General features: G+C 39.4%; 1 protein-coding gene and 1 long non-coding RNA gene across 3 annotated transcripts; both read right to left on the bottom strand.

Moving 5' to 3' along the window:
* Positions 1–630: 630 nt before the first annotated feature.
* LOC104608935 (uncharacterized) lies at positions 631–15,574 on the bottom strand. 2 transcript variants are annotated; one of them, XM_088887207.1, is made up of 9 exons: positions 14,928–15,574; positions 14,100–14,347; positions 12,430–14,023; positions 12,006–12,299; positions 11,191–11,557; positions 8,790–9,087; positions 2,943–3,101; positions 1,964–2,259; positions 631–1,263 (listed from the first exon to the last, which is right to left on the bottom strand). In XM_088887207.1, exons 5-9 carry the CDS (start codon positions 11,383–11,385, stop codon positions 1,054–1,056), a joined length of 1,158 nt encoding a protein of 385 aa, XP_088743333.1. In that variant the 5' UTR covers positions 11,386–11,557; positions 12,006–12,299; positions 12,430–14,023; positions 14,100–14,347; positions 14,928–15,574; the 3' UTR covers positions 631–1,053. The 2 variants fall into 2 exon arrangements, with proteins under 2 accessions (XP_088743333.1, XP_010273377.1); XM_010275075.3 differs by lacking the exons at positions 14,100–14,347; positions 14,928–15,574 and having other exon boundaries at positions 631–969; positions 1,123–1,263; positions 12,006–13,064.
* On the bottom strand, positions 6,323–8,781 carry LOC148791200 (uncharacterized). The gene is made up of 2 exons (XR_016075972.1): positions 6,929–8,781; positions 6,323–6,720 (listed from the first exon to the last, which is right to left on the bottom strand). It is a non-coding gene; the product is annotated as an uncharacterized LOC148791200 (long non-coding RNA).
* Positions 15,575–15,911: the final 337 nt, after the last annotated feature.

The raw sequence follows: 15,911 nt of genomic DNA, 5'->3' as shown, positions 1-15,911 counted from the left end.
CTTCGGATCATCTCCACCCAAAACAAGCAAACAAAACATGCGATAATATTTAGATACGGCACGTCCATCTTTGAAGATGGTGCCCTGAAGGTTTGACCTGTGGATCTGTTACATCGTGCAAGGTCCGGGGTTTGAAACCAAGATCAGCATTCAGAAATACAGGAGTGAGGGGTCCCACATGATACACCGGATCCATATTTCAATACGGGTTTTTTTCCCAATCCGTATGGCTACAACCTACTAGAATTACTCAAAGGAGAAAACATGAAATACATGGGTCACCGTATAGGTGTAAAACACACCAGGACGCCCATAATAGGCCGATACAGCGCAGCACGATGTGGGCACGGCCACACATATACCCATGCCAGGCTGGGCCAGGGGTTTGAGGCCCACGGGCCGGCATGGTCAATAAAATATATTTCCTTTGTTAAAAAAGTTCATCCCAACCCACGGGCCTGGGCCTGGGCCCGTGCTGGCCCCTTCCCTAATCTATCGGGCTGGACCGGCCTGCTACAGTGTGGGCAGCACAACAAAACTGTGTCATGCCGGCCCGCCCACATTATACCGATAGATCACCAAACCAAAGGGACCCCAAAATCAATAAATCATTAAAATGAGAGAAAATTGTGAACGAACTAGTTAACATGGTTTCCATTGAGTGTCAATAAAAAGTGATTTAGCAGAGCTGCAGACACACAATTATGAAAGAGAATTTATCATGTGCATCAAATTGTACAAAAACAAAATAAGAACCTGTAAATATAGTCATTAATGCTGGATTCTAAGCTCAGATAGCTGCTACAGGAAATGAATTTAGAAAGGGCGAGGGAGAAGAGGGGGGAGCTGCAATGTTTGAAATCAGGGCAGCTTATCAAAGTAATTAAATGCTTATAAAACATGGAGAGATCGTTGAGTGCTTGTACGAGTCTATGGTGTGAACAGTCTGCTTGAAAAGGATTACAATCCCTGAAAGTAAAAAACATCCAAGACATTTAGTTCTCAAAAAATATTTATGCATCATCACGAACTACCTTCAGATGAGAATCCTTTCTAAAGGTCACGTGCATTTGATTGAAGGTTCAGGAACATCACAAGTTTAGCAAGGTTCTCAATCAGAACCTGGTATCCATCCTGCTCCATGTGTCTCGACCATGCCGGCAACTGTGAGCTTAACCCACTGTATTCACTTGCAGCAGTCCTTGTCTTTCTAGATGTAGTTAGGACATGCTCTAGATCTGACTGTGACAGTGGCCTCGTAGTCTGTATCAAACAACATAGACCAATGAATTGAATAAAATGTTTGATCATCTCCATCACAACAGGATAAGTAGCTTCACAATAATAACATATTTCATTTTCCAACTATGGATTTTTAATTTACAGATATCTCGGTTTTCAAATTCAAGAAAGTTCCAAGACATCCTGTAGGCTGATCTAAAACCAGATTCCAAAATTCAATAGATTCTTTTTTAATCTAAGACACCAAAATATAGAATCATCTTTAAGAAAAACGATGTAAAAAAATAGTAACAAACAGCAAAAATTAACTAATGTAGGCACCAAGTTAAGAAAATCGGCCATACATGTAATAGCCAAGAACAGATAAAAGAAATAAAAAGAACACATCAAATAGTGGGAATTCATTGACTGCCCAGAAACAAATCTGCACAATTGAGATTAGGTTACAAGACTGGCATGAAGCCATGAAGTGTCATCGTGTCAATCAACACAAGAGAAGTTAAAAGAAAAGATTTACATTCATATTTCACAACAAAGCAAGCAGTAGTTGTGGTTCTAAGTCCTTGTACATGCTATTACCATCTAATAGAATATCTGGGCAATTCTTAATTTCATCAAGTTGGTCAACAATCTGGTGTATAAAAAAGATAATATTCTGCTGAAAATAAGCAGGAAAAGAAAACAACGGAATGCAAACATGAGTTGAGTACTAAGTACTGACATGAGGTAAATTGCCATTTGCCTCTTCACGCAGTCGGTCCCTGATAGGGCAAAGAGCTGCTTGCTTGCAAAGTTCAAAGAGATCTGAACCAGTATACCCTTCGCACAAGCTAGCTATGTAGTCATAATCAATATTCACTTCTACCCTCTCACCCCTCAAAATCACCTTCAGTATCTTCACTCTCTCATTTGTGTCAGGTATGCCTATCTCGAAGGACTGGGGAAGACGCCGAAGTATTGCTTCATCAAGTTCCGATGGGCGGTTAGTTGCAGCCAGGACCATTACCCGAGCATTCTCTATATTAACAATAGAAAATCATCATCACCATTATCCAGAGATGTGCTCCAGTAATTTCAGCACTAAGAAAGATGCAATACATTTTACACCAAAATTTTAAGAACAATATGTTACATTTGTTGGAGTGCAATTTCTTTACTCAGCAACATGGGTCCCAAAAGTTTGAGAGGATTTGACCAGGTAGTCTGACAGTAATGCTCAGAACTTTTTGAAAGAAGTCCAGTAAATTTATCATTCTCAAAAATTCCATTGGAAGAAATAATGCAACTGCTGCAAATTTCCAGCTTCAGAAAACAGAACAACAAAGGTGAAAAATGCAGGTCCCAGATACCATGAAACCAGTTTAGTTTGCCTTTGTTCCCCTGGGCTCAGAAATGAGGCAACAAATTACCTTCTACAAAGCTACACACCATTGTTCACTAGTTTTAACATCTTCAAGTATTTAATCACTGGAGTAACTAAACTAGCATTTTATTTCTTTCAGCAAACCAATTTCATGGCTTTTAATTAATGAACAATGACATTCTTTGACCAGAAACTCTAAAAATATCTAACTTGGAATTTGATTTAAAGAGTATAGGAAAAAGGATAGCTCAATTCTAAGCATATGTGGTATTTATCAAAAAAAAAACTAAACACATACAGAAACAACAGAATAAAAATACTTTTGAGTGATACTCACGATCTGTGGTAAAACCATCCCACAAAGACATGAACTCAGTTTTCATGTTAGTCATTGCTTCATGGTCTGTAGTTCTACGCTGCCCCAAAAAACTATCAACCTCATCAATGAATATGATAGCAGGCTGGAGCTTATAAGCCAAGGAAAACACAGCTGCCACTGCAAAATTTTGCCTAGATGTTAGTATTCTGACAAAAAACATATATAACTTGCAAGAAAATATTCAAGAATTCTCCCATGATTCTATTTGGCCACATACCACAACAAATTAATACAAAATTATATTACTCCAAGTGTCTCAACATAATACATGAATATCTATAAACACATTATTAAAAATTATATCATTCTAATACATATTATTTCATTAAATTTTTGTAAAATAAAAATGTTTTCACATATAAACAGTTGTTCTATTTTTTCAATAAAGGTATTCTAGAATTACAATTTTCATCTTGTATTATTTGTTGTCATACATGGCAAATACAAAACCATCCATACCTTTTATAATCTAGTTATGGTTTTGTGGATAGATGAGAAAACCATTCACATCTTTCTCATTTCCATTCATTCTTTCTTCCTCTACTCTGTCTAAAGTCCAGAACCCTAATAGGCTAATACACATTTATATCATTGTCATCCCCTCTTTCCTACTCAGTAGTCCACTCCTGGTATTTCCATCCTCCTTAAAACCTTACTCTCCAGACTGCTTTAGAAGTTTAAAGCCCAACTTTGTCACTTTTTGAGTGGCATGTATAATGTATTGTTGCCTCTCTATCAACAACTAACCTATACCAAAGCTTGAATACCTGAGCAGGTTAATCTAGAACAGGACCTTTGTATCCCCATTTTGTCAGTTTTACTCAGGTTTTAAAAACTAAAATATTGTTTGCAATAATGCCAGTAATATTTTGTTGCTTAAATAAGAAAAAAAACAGCAAGGATGTAGTATAAAGTATAAACAAATGAATAATAACAGCTACAAAAACTGATGCAGGAGAACAACTCCAATAACAAGCTGATGCAACAAAAACAAATATAATGTGGCAGCATCAGTTTGGCCGGGGGAGTCTTGGAAGGAAGAATAGAATCTTCCAAAATAAATAGTGATCCCATGAGGAAGTGACAACGGTACAACCTAGGGATCACTGCTTGGTGGAAATGGTAAAATATCGAGCTAACAAGAATGTGAAGACAGTTCTGAGAGCAGCCACTATATGTGAAAAATGCCAAAGGTTAGGTCTGTAACTCTGTATACAGTTCACTCCTCTCAAGATCCCAGATAGCTAGGACCCACATTGTATAATGGCTCTTTTATGGCCTATGAGCAAGTGTCAAGTTGGTATCCACTCACTTGGTTCAGGAATTGGAGGATTTTAGAAGCATATCAATGAATTCTTGTGGAGACTAGCAGCCATTGCCTTCTAATGTATCTTTAGGACAGTGACTAATCTGAATGGGACCTTCCATGATTCCATCTGTAGATACTAAAATTTTGATGGATCTCTTTGAGAAACCTGGGCCTTTATGGTGCTTGAGGAGTCCTGTGTACAGCAGAGGCATGGCATTACTTGCTTACTTGGGACCTCTGGTATGACGCATTCACTGAGGATGAAGTTTCCATCACCCCACCAGAGGATTAGGATTCCATTCTATCTTTGAGAGAATCATCTTGAGGAGATTCTTATATTATCAGTCCTTGAATAAGTGTTAATCTTCAGAGAAGCGAGATATTTGTTGACAAGCAGAGTATTTTCCTTGGGGGCCTGTTGTACTCTACCTGTTTTTTTAATAAAAGTTACTGTTATGTGCCTAGGAGAACACCCCTAAAAGCTAGCTGTTAGAGGGAGGGAACCCAAGCACATATATATCCCACAACAGCATCCCAAACTACCAATGTGGAATACCTCACATTAGCATCCCATACTACTAATATGGGACAAATGAATCGTAACAGTTACTTTACGTATTTCCAAAAAAAAAGAAAGAAAAAACTTTGTTGACAAAAACTTAGCCTTTAATCAAAGTTTTAAAATGCAAAGGCATGATGCGAGGCATTCCACTGCCTGGAGGCGTGAGACGTAGTTCAGAACATAAGAGGCGTAAGCCTCCTTAAAGAGGAAGGAGATAAGGAAGGAGGAGGAGGGGGAGGAGGAGGAAGAAGATAAAGGAGGATCTCATTTTTCTCTATTTTTAATAAAAATCTTTCCCCTTCTCTTTCCTTCCCTTCCTTTTTCTTTCTTTCCCTTCCCTTTCTTTTCCTTTCCTTTCCTTTCTTTTCTTGTTTTCTTTTTTTTTTTTCTGTTTTTTTGTATGAAGTGTGTGTGAGGCACATGAGGTGTACACCTCTAGCATGCTTCATGAAAAAGATGTATGAAGCATATGCCTCTTGCACCAGAGGTATCAATGCCCCTGGCATACATCTCAGGGCGTTTTGAGGGCACCTCTCCTGGAGGCACGCCTCCAGGCATACACCTCCCATGCCTTTTAAAACACTGCATTTAATTCTATTAGGTTCCAAGTTTTGCCAATTAAATTGTAGATTTTCAAGGTGGAGGGGTGAGTAGGAGGGATTTGTATTATGGTTCTATGCTGCTGGCTTAGGCAATGATTTTTATAATATTTTTTTTATGAATGATGATTTTTATAATATTTGAATAATGACTTGCCCCTCATAGTCACATACATGCAACACCCCATCACTGGTTGGAGCATTGGGTAGCACTTTCCCTCTCATTTTTGAGAACATTAGAGTTTGTACATTCTGATTTTTCCTCTTTACTATTATACTCTTGTAGTTAATGATAAGAAAATGTCAGAAGGGGGTATGGAAAACAGTGGTTGAAGGAAAGAAAATATCAAAACAGTTAAGTTAATGGAATAGAGAATTCAAAAGAAATACTGAAATACGGGATGGTTGTCTACATCACATAACCTATAACTAGAATCTTAGATCTCATCTTCTAAGTGTAACTAAAAACCAAATCGTACCAATTCTAGACAACACATCCTTGAAAGAGTTTATGGAATGATAAAACTGAAAACACTTCAGACTTGCACACAACACTAACACTTTTCCATTTCCTAAGCCTAAATACATTCTTAACCAATAACTTACCTTTTTCCATGAAACCAACACCAAGAATGCCCATATCAAAGTTCATAAATTCTACTATAGCTATATAAATTATCAAGGAGGCAAGGTGGAGCAATTAGCTAATAATACAAGGATCATGGACGTAGTTCAGTTATGCAATTTGAGTCTAGATTTTGGCATTAAACAGAACAGAATAGTAGAACAGGATTCCTGTAGCTGACCCCATATATTTGGGATAAGGCTTGGATTATGATGATGATTCTGATTTGGTCTTGGACATGGATTTTTTTTATTAGCAAGAAAAGATTTATTATATTAATAAGTGAAAAAACAAGTTACAGTAGAATCGGTAACCAGCCACCAAAGAATACAGAAACCTGAAACAATAACGTCCAAGAACAAAATCACAATAAAGCTCAAAACAATTGCTGCCTATAGATCCCCTACTTAACTCAAGTGTCAGTCATCCATTTGCAGTCCTTGTCCAGGTAAAAGAGGCATTCAGGTCCTTTGTCAGGCTTTCTATCTCACTTAAAGCATGTCCATAAGTCAAAGGCACATTACATCTAGAAGTGGTCCAAGAAATAACCAATTTTGAATCCCCTTCAACTTCCAAATTTCTGAAGCTTGATTGCTTAGCTAGCAGCGCCATCAGTTCGGCCTTTAGTGAGTCCCCTACCCCTATAGGTCGCAAGTACATAACCAACACTTTACTTGAGACATGGATATTGATCCATAGTTGCGTTTAAAATTAGGATCAACTACATTGTGGATCCCAAATACAGGTCAAATTGATGGCTTGTTCAAGGGACTTCTGTGAATATGCATCCCAGGTTATCTAATGTATCCTTTTTGCTACATGATATCAATAAAATATAAAATACTTTACCTATTCACATCTCAGGTATGGAATCACTTTTTATCTCTCTTTGGGACCTCTGGGACAGCACCACCAAGCATCATGGATCTCTTCATGGCAAACCTGGTAAGCTGCCACACAAAAAGAACGAGGATTTTATGGCACTACACAAGGACTGCTACTCTATGGAGTATTCGGGGTCAGAGAAATGCTAGACCATTTATGAACAAAGAATAAGATGCAGAATCACTAATGGAAACTATCAAGTTGAGAATAGCTCATATTGAGTGTTTGTAAGAGAAGAACTCAAGGGAGTCACAATGGATGGCTTATTGAGAGGTTGGAAATAGTGGTGGGCTCCTCCATTAGGAATCAACCAATAATAGTGGACAACAGGACAAGAGCCCTCTTGAATTGGGCACATTAAAACTAAACTCTGATTGTTGCAGTTTAGGCAATACAGCTGAATCTGGAATAGTAGGGGCATTAAGACATGATAGAGGCAAAATCCTACTTAGCTTTTTGGGGGCAGCAAGTACGATAATTAGTTTTTTAGCCAGGTATGGTAATTCATTGAGGGTGAACTTACGGCTGTAATTCAAGGTTTAAGGCCGGTGCCTTGGCAGCATTGCACAATTGGACAAATCTGATTGTAGAAGGGGATTGCCAAGTTGTCACCCTTTGGTGGTTTGCAGAAGAAGAGATTTCTTGGAATTTCCAATTTACTATTAGAGAAGCTAAAGCAATAGGCAGTAGCATGACTGCTCATTCAGGTGGACCCCTAGAACTGCCTATGGCCTGGCTGATAGTCAAGAAGGGTAATCAGGTAAAGTCTACTTTGAAGGTCTTAGGGCAGCAAAGGATATCTGAACGCAGTCCTCTAAGAAAGTTATTGGTTGGGCTTCTAGGTTGGGGAGCAGCCCATGGAGATTTGTTCATTTTCTGAATGAAAGCAGGGAGATCTCTGCTGAGATTGAAGTCTCTTTTAGGTGGATTCTGAGGGAATTAAATGTTTTGGCTGATTCCCTAGCTAAGCCTGGGGAGGATAGAAATTTTGGCAGCCCCCTTGGGGCTTTGTTTTGCAAAATTGTTAGGCATTTCATGTCTAGCCATTGAGGGTGATTCCACCAATACTATAAGATGGCTAAAGAAAAAGATGGAGGTCCTTGGATATTGGCGCATTTTCTGGCAGAAGCTAGAAACATATTGGGCTCAATGAATGTAAAGTTGAGTTGGATCCCCAGGGAACAAAACTCTCTTGATGATGGTCTAGCTAAATCTGATGCTCATAGAGATTTCTTGTTTAGTGACAGGTTTCTGCCTATGTAATTTCTGTTTTCTTTGTTTAGATTCTTGATGTACCTCTTCTCCTTCAATAAATTCATAATTTTGCTCAATAAAAATTGTATACTGCCAATTCAATGCCTTTGCAGATTATTTTTGTAGATCCCATACCTTTTGTGTATCTTACCCTTTTATGAATGAAAGCCACCCTTTTCTCAAAAAAAAAGAAAAGAAAAGGTCTTCTCTGGGGAATGCCTGGGCCTGAGAATGAAGTGTAAATTTGTAAACAGAAAATGTATGTCCTGCCAGCTGTGAGCTATTTGTAATTGCTCTTACTTTTTTTTCTTTTGGATAGAATGGTTCCCATTGCCATTGAATACAGTATATTCTGTTGATGATTAAAAACGAATTGGACCCCCAGATCTACTAGCAATTAAGGTAATGCTCACTCAACATCAAAATCTAAACAAGGGTTAAGGAATCATAATTTTCAGTAAAAATGTAAAATTCAAAAAAAAAAAAACAGAGCACATCATCTAATCATATCAAGTAATGAAGATAACTTATGCCTGTCACCTTAACAATTTAAAAGATAACCCAAACTTACCAAGCTTTTGTGCATCCCCAAACCATTTGCTCATTAAATTTGATATTCGCACATTAATAAATACAGCTCCAGATTCCTTTGCTATGGCCTTAGCAAGCATTGTCTTTCCTGTTCCAGGTGGCCCATATAGTAATACCCCTTTCTGTGGCCTGAGAAGCTTCCCAGAAAATAAATCAGGTCTCCGTAGTGGAAGAATCACCAGTTCAAAGAGTGACTTTTTGATATCTTCTAAGCCCCCAATAGAATCAAACTCCACATCAATATGATCAGGATTTATAACATCACATGCTATTACATCCTGTAAGACATTAGAAATAATTCAAGTAAAACAAACAAGGAAAGCCTATTTTGATTTTTCCATGTTACAACTCAAATCAGAGCAATAACCTAGGATAGCAAACCTAACACATGCAAGTCAGTTTAATAACTTTGGTCGAAGATAAATGCCTTCAGTTTCATTTACTTTTCTTTTTAAATAATTTGTTCAACTTTGATAAAAATACAGCTCCATAGACAAATATTAGCAATAAATGTTCTCTTTGTTCAATGAAGTGCCTTTATTCTATATTTCTATTAATAACAGTATCAAAGAGACTTTTGTCAATGAAGCATCACTACTTGCTAATACTTTCTAGAATAATGACTTTCCGAGTACCTACATGACAATTGATAGAAAATCATCATGTAAAATTTGGCATTGCTTTTATTAATCTGTACAACGTACAACCTATCTTGTCAGGTTTCAAGGTATCCTACTAGATAACAAGAACTCATTTTCTTTAATATATTTCAAAGATTCCTTAATAATGCATTAAAATAATTACTTTAACGTTCATACCAATGAAGAGATTAGAATTTTAGTTCATACTCCATCAAGAAAACAAGTGGTTTCAGAGTTTCTAGAATAGAATAGAAAAGGCAATAACAATATCTCATTTTCCTTTTTCTTTCACTTGTTTAGAAATTGGAAATACTTCTATCAACTATTTGGAACACACATAGTTGTCTCCAATTAAACTCAATCATATAATCACTGATAAACAAAAAATCTCAATCATATAGTCTTTCAAGCTCTGTTCCCCAATCTCTGCAGAGAAGGTAAAGATTATAATCTGCAGTATCAACAAATCAATTGCTCCTATACATTCTCATTTTATGATATGCATATACTTTTTGGGCAAGTGTGCAAACACAGGTTTCAGTTTGTGAGTAGCCACTTCATGTAAAAGATTCCGAAGGTTAGTTCTGTATCTGGTCCACCCCTACCCCAAGTAATTGGGACCAGAATTAGGTAGCATCCTCTTTTATACATTTTTTCTTTTTTTCTTTTCTTAATGAAGAATGATGGCATTTGTATATGTACCCCATTTTGATATGCATACAGTACAATGCAATATCTTTTCCCATGCAGTTCGAAAGCACTATACTAGCCATTAGGTAATCAATAAAAAATCGTTTGGTTTTATTTATTAGCATTATCCATAAATCGAATTAACAATAAAAAAAGTATCGATAAATAGAACATTGTACCAATCGTTTTCTTCCACCAAACCATCAAAAAAGTTTTATATATATATACTTCCACCCTAGATAATAAATAAAAGGAAAAGTGGAACATAAATTCGGTGCCCTAGAACTTGAAAAGAGTTAACAAGAGCCACTTTTAACTTGTCTTTTCTTTTCAACCTGTTTGACATGTGGAAATAAATTATAGAATATTTGAAACATAAAACTTAGAAAAAACTACAGGCTACAGCACAGTATTATCCTTCATACTCTTAATTTTCAGAAGTGCATATCCATGATGTATTCTTGATTTTTATTCAAAATTTGATAAAGCATTTTCAATTCCAATGAAAGTCGCTATTAGATTAAAACTGAATACTTTTCACTCCCCTCAGGTCCAATAATTAGTTGCTTCTATAAATTATGATTTTGATGCTCAAGCATAACATTTTTGTTTTATTCGTCGCAGTGGTATTTAACCAAATATTACCGGTTGATAGAGGTCTCAAGCGATATTACTTCTCTGATGAGCTAATTTATTACAAAGCCAGTAAGAAGGTCCTAACCGTCTCTATAAGATACGGTTATCCTTCTATTTCTTTTCACAAATCGAATTTGTAACCTAATTCACAACATGATTGCTGGAAAAACCCAAATTGTGAACTATGATAAAGAACACACTAAGAACCTTGTATTTTTCCGGTTTGCGATGTTTCTAGCAAGAAAGAAAAAATATTTCCACACTTCTTGTGTGCCGAGGGGAAACACGCATAAGAAATAGCAAGATATGGGCCGAACCCTAATTCGCGGAATTGATTTCCGAACAAAGAAAAAGAAGCAAAATTCCAAACTTTGTAAGCCAGGAGAAAGGCGGTGAAAGAGGGAGGTGGCGTACCTCGTAGGGATTGGTCTGGATAAGTGGACGACCCAAGCGCCTCGAGATCTCTTTCTTATGTTCCTGGGCTTTCTTGCTGGCAGCGCGATTTGGGTCTAGTTGACGGAGGCCAACGAATAACACCAAGCAGCTCAGAGCGGCGCTTGCAGCGTACAAGGCCAGTTCCTGAAAGAACCTCGTCTCGGAACGGCCCATGGCTCCGCCTTTGCTTGCCTAACACTTTCCGTTTCCACTTTCGATTTTCCTGCCACGCTAAAGCACTGGTCTAGAGACCCAGATTCTGGACTATTGCAGCTCCAAAGAAAGCATGGTCTGGAATAACGAAAGAAAGAGGGATAGCGAGTCTCCGATTACAGTTTTATTTCTCCTGCAATTCCAATCAGGTTTTGCCAATTACCATCACAAGTCGGGCCGGGTTATGTTGGGCTGAGTTAACCCTAATCCAATTCGAGTTCTTAAACCCCATAATAAAGAATTCGCATCTACGCCCCACGCCCGCCCCACAGCACATCCCAATCGTGTATTTAAAACGTCTCCCAAATGACAACTGTGGGAGATGTTCGTAATGCACGTTGATATGTGCATGTAGGGCGAGATGGGATGCGCCCTGTGGGGTGCAGACTCTCACGTATTTTTTATTTAATTTAATAAAGGGTAAATTTTTTAAACTATTTATGGTTTAGCTAATTGACTACCTGTATTCTTACTATTTGAAAATTGACTAATTCTATCCCTATTATTTTTAACAATTGATTAACTTCATCTTTACTAATGAATCAATTTTTGGTTATATATTAATTATGTGCGCTAAGTACCTTGTTATTTGGTCTGCTTCCAAGTGGCCGATGATTCAGAGGTCGAAGTGAACTTTTGCTGGATGAGGATTTGGATGCCGAGTTGACCAGGCCGAGCTAGGGGCAAATTAGGTGCCGAGTTAACTGGGCCGAGCTGGGCAAGTTAGGTGTCAAACTAACTGGGCTGAGCTAGGCAGGTTAGGTGACGAGCTAACCATAGTGTCGAGCTGCCTATTAGGCACCGAGCTGACCAGAGGGCCGAACTCCCTGGTGGCGAGTTGGATTGATTGTTGAGCTTCGTAGTTCTTTAGAGACCTGCAAGGAATCAATGTCAGAGGACCTGGGGGTGGCTAACCCGGCGAGGTCGCTCCGATGCTTAAGTTAGTACTCTCATAGTAGATTGCGAGCTAAAAATCACAAAGTATGAGAGCCAGAATATGCTTACTTGCCCCCCCCCCTATGCCATTGGGGTTGGTGCCTTTATATAGGTATTGTTTGGCGTGGGTTTTACGCACCGCATCCGATATTTCCGAAAAGTCGCCTAAGTGGTCTGAGATTCCCTGAGGCAACCACTATGCATGTTGACCACCCTCCGGATCGTTCGGCACGTGGGCCAATTTCCAAGGGTCGTGGGAGTGTTAGGATATGCATATCGAATTTGTCGGCGAGCACGTCTCGCAGGTCGCCAGGTCGACACCTGGGCGAGGCCGCCAGGTTGCGCCTAGGCCAGGCCTCCAGGTGGGACATCATCAACTTGGCTAAGGCAAGTTGTTGCCTAAGTGGTTCCGGGTGTCACCTAGTTCCGAGGTGCCATGTGTCACAATATCATTGGAGGGCCAAATCCTCCCTCATCATTTGCTCCCCACTCCCGAGCTGAAAGTAATTCGGCGAAGGGAATAGATTGCTCCTTTTGGCCTGAAATGACTAATTCGATGAGCTCGTAAGCGTCGATTCAATTCCTTAGGCTTTGGGAGCGACTCGCACTCCACTCTCCTTACCCTTGATTTTGCCCATGCCAAAGAGGCGACTGGGTCTTATGTGGTGCCGAAGTCTTTGCCAGTTCAGCACTTTAGCCCTTAGGCTCTGGGAGCGACTCGTAGTCCACTCTCCTTAATCTTTGATTTTGCCCATGTCGAAGAGGCAATTGGGTCTTATGTGGTGCCAAGGTCTTTTATCAACTTTGCACCTTAGAGCTATGGCTACGCTGCATCAGCCTCGTTAGTGACGTTGGTTACCCAATCCTACAAGAAGCTACTAGAGCTCGACCTATGGGGGCAGCACTACTAACTTTACGTCACCAATTCGCACAGGAGCCTTGGAAGTCTCGACCGGCAGGGGCGTCCATGCAGTCTATTGGCTGCCTACTCCCGCAGAAGCCACGAACAGCTCATCTTTGTAGAGGGTACCTCGCGAAGAGGACTGATGAGGCTTTATCTGAGTTGAAATAAAGCTGGTAGAGTTGCTTAGTTTGTTGGCCATCAACTTCCTGCATAATCTTTGAGTTCATAAAAAAATGAAACTAGAAAGTGAGAGCTTTTAGTTTCTAAAAGGTGAGAACTTAGCTTTATAGAAGAAGAAAACTTAGCATTTTAGAGGATGAGAACTTAGCTTTTTGTAGTGCTTCCCATAGACAACGCCAATTGATGAATCAATTTTTGCTTATGTATTAATTTTTTGTGCTAAGTACCTCGTCATTTGGTTTGCTTCCAAGTGGCCGATGACTCAGAGGCCGAAGTGAACTTTTGCTGGATGAGGACCTGGATGCAGAGCTGACCAGGCTGAGCTGGGGGCAGATTAGGTGCCAAGTGAACTGGGCCGAGCTGGGCAGGTTAGGTGTCGAACTGACTAGGCCGAGCTAGGCAGGTTAGGTGACGAGCTGACCAGAGAGTCGAGCTGGCTATTAGGTGCCGAGCTGACCAGAGGGCTGAGCTGCCTATTAGTTGCCAAGCTGGATTGATTGTTGAGCTTCGTAGTTCTTTAGAGACCTGCAAGGAATCAATGTCAGAGGACCCGGGGGTGGCTAACCCGACGAGGTCGCTCTGATGCTTAAGTCAGTACTTTCATAGTAAACTACGAGTTAAAAATCACAAAGTATGAGAGCCAGAATATGCTTACTTGCCCCCCTATGCCATTGGGGTTTGTGCCTTTATATAGGCATTGTTTGGCGTGGGTTTCACACTCCGCATCCAAGATTTCCGAGAAGTCGTCTAAGTGGTCCGAGATTCCCTGAGGCAACTGTCATGCATGTTGACCACCCTCTGGATCATTCAGCACGTGGGCCAACTTCCAAGGATCGTGGGAGTGTTAGGATATGCATGTCGAATTTCTCGGCGAGCACGTCTCGCAGGTCGCCAGGTCGACGCCTGTGTCAGGCCGCTAGGTCAGCGCTTGGGCCAGGCTGCCAGGTCACGCCTGGGTCAAGTCGCCAGGTGGGAAACCATCAACTTGGTTAAGGCAAATTGTTGCCTAAATGGTTTCAGGTGTCACCTATTTATTCTGAGGTGCCATGTGTCACAATATTATTGGAGGACTAAATCCGCCCTCATCATTTACTATTAAATTCTGTTAATATTTTGTCAAAACTCAATATATATTTTTTAAAACCCAATTTTACCCTAGAAAGAATCAAATTCTAATTTCCAACAAAGTACAAAAATTTGATAAAAGATAAAAACAAAAAATAAAATGAAAATCTGCACACTATGCTCATCACTAAAGTCCTAAGTGAAGTTAGGGAGAAGAAAAAAGAAAGACGCATAGAATGTATTCCGAGCCGTATCACGCGATAATCCAAGCCACCAAAAAAAAGCACAATTAAAGCTAGGGTTCAAGTTCTTGAAGTTATAACGGGGAAGGAAAGGGGGAAAAAATGAGATTGCATTGGAAGGATATCAAAATTTCAGAAAGCAATCACGTCTGAATTTATAATTGAAAAACACGAACCTGTTCATCTTCTTCTCGACCATCAGAAGATCTAGAAACCTGACGGCGTTTCCATAAATAAAGAGGGAGTAACGCCAGAGCAAGAAACATGGACAAAATTGCAACAAAAATCTCCTCCATCTTTTTGCTTTCTTTTGGCCTGCAAATTTCCCCCGAGAATTACGGTGGGTATAGAAACTTCAGGCTTCAGTTTTCTCTTCTCCCAGCCAGATTCAAGAGGAATGACTCAATATATATATTTTTCAAAACCGCCGCTGTTGACGAACAGAGGGGAAGAACGGAGAGAAGAGAGAGCTTGCAGCGGTGGTTGAGGAAATCGCCGCCTGCCTTCTCCTCTACTGCACAAGCCACGAGGAAAACGATCTCAGATCTGCACAAACCACCTGCACGTGGAAGAAATCGTAGGTAGTAGCAACGATGACTATCACTATCTCTCTGAAGCCCTTTTCAGTTTTTCCTTCTGTCTGCGTGACGGTTTAGATTTTGAAGTTTGAGTAGGCATGGCTTCTAAGAGGCAAAAGGATACGCTGGAGGAGGAGAAGAAGAAGGCTTCGTCGTTCCCGAACGAGGTCTTAGAATGTGTTCTTGGTTTCTGAAATTCCACAGGGATAGGAGCTCTGTTTCTTTGGTTCGTAAAGACTGGTACAACGCCGAGAAGCAGGCTTCCGCCACCCCGGTTAAACCGCCACAGTTATTTTACTTGTTTTATTTTGAAAATTTGAAGAAAAATAAAGGGTAAAATAGCTTTTTATCTTTCTATTAACGGACAGTATTAGTCAATTGTTAGAAACAGTAGGATAGCATCAATCAATTTTCAAATAATAAAGGTACACTTAACGAATTGGCTAAACCATAAGGAAAGTTTATGAAATTTACCCTTTTAAAAAATTAAATTAGGTTTAATTTATAATTTGCAATCCATTTTATCTAAAAGAAAGGACTTGCACAATTGAATGTCTTTGTATTTATTAGTCTTAAAGATTG

This window comes from Nelumbo nucifera, chromosome 5, assembly GCF_055504915.1.
Source record: "Nelumbo nucifera cultivar China Antique chromosome 5, China Antique-T2T, whole genome shotgun sequence".
Lineage (NCBI taxonomy): Eukaryota > Viridiplantae > Streptophyta > Magnoliopsida > Proteales > Nelumbonaceae > Nelumbo > Nelumbo nucifera.
This window is presented reverse-complemented; position numbering and strand designations above follow the sequence as displayed.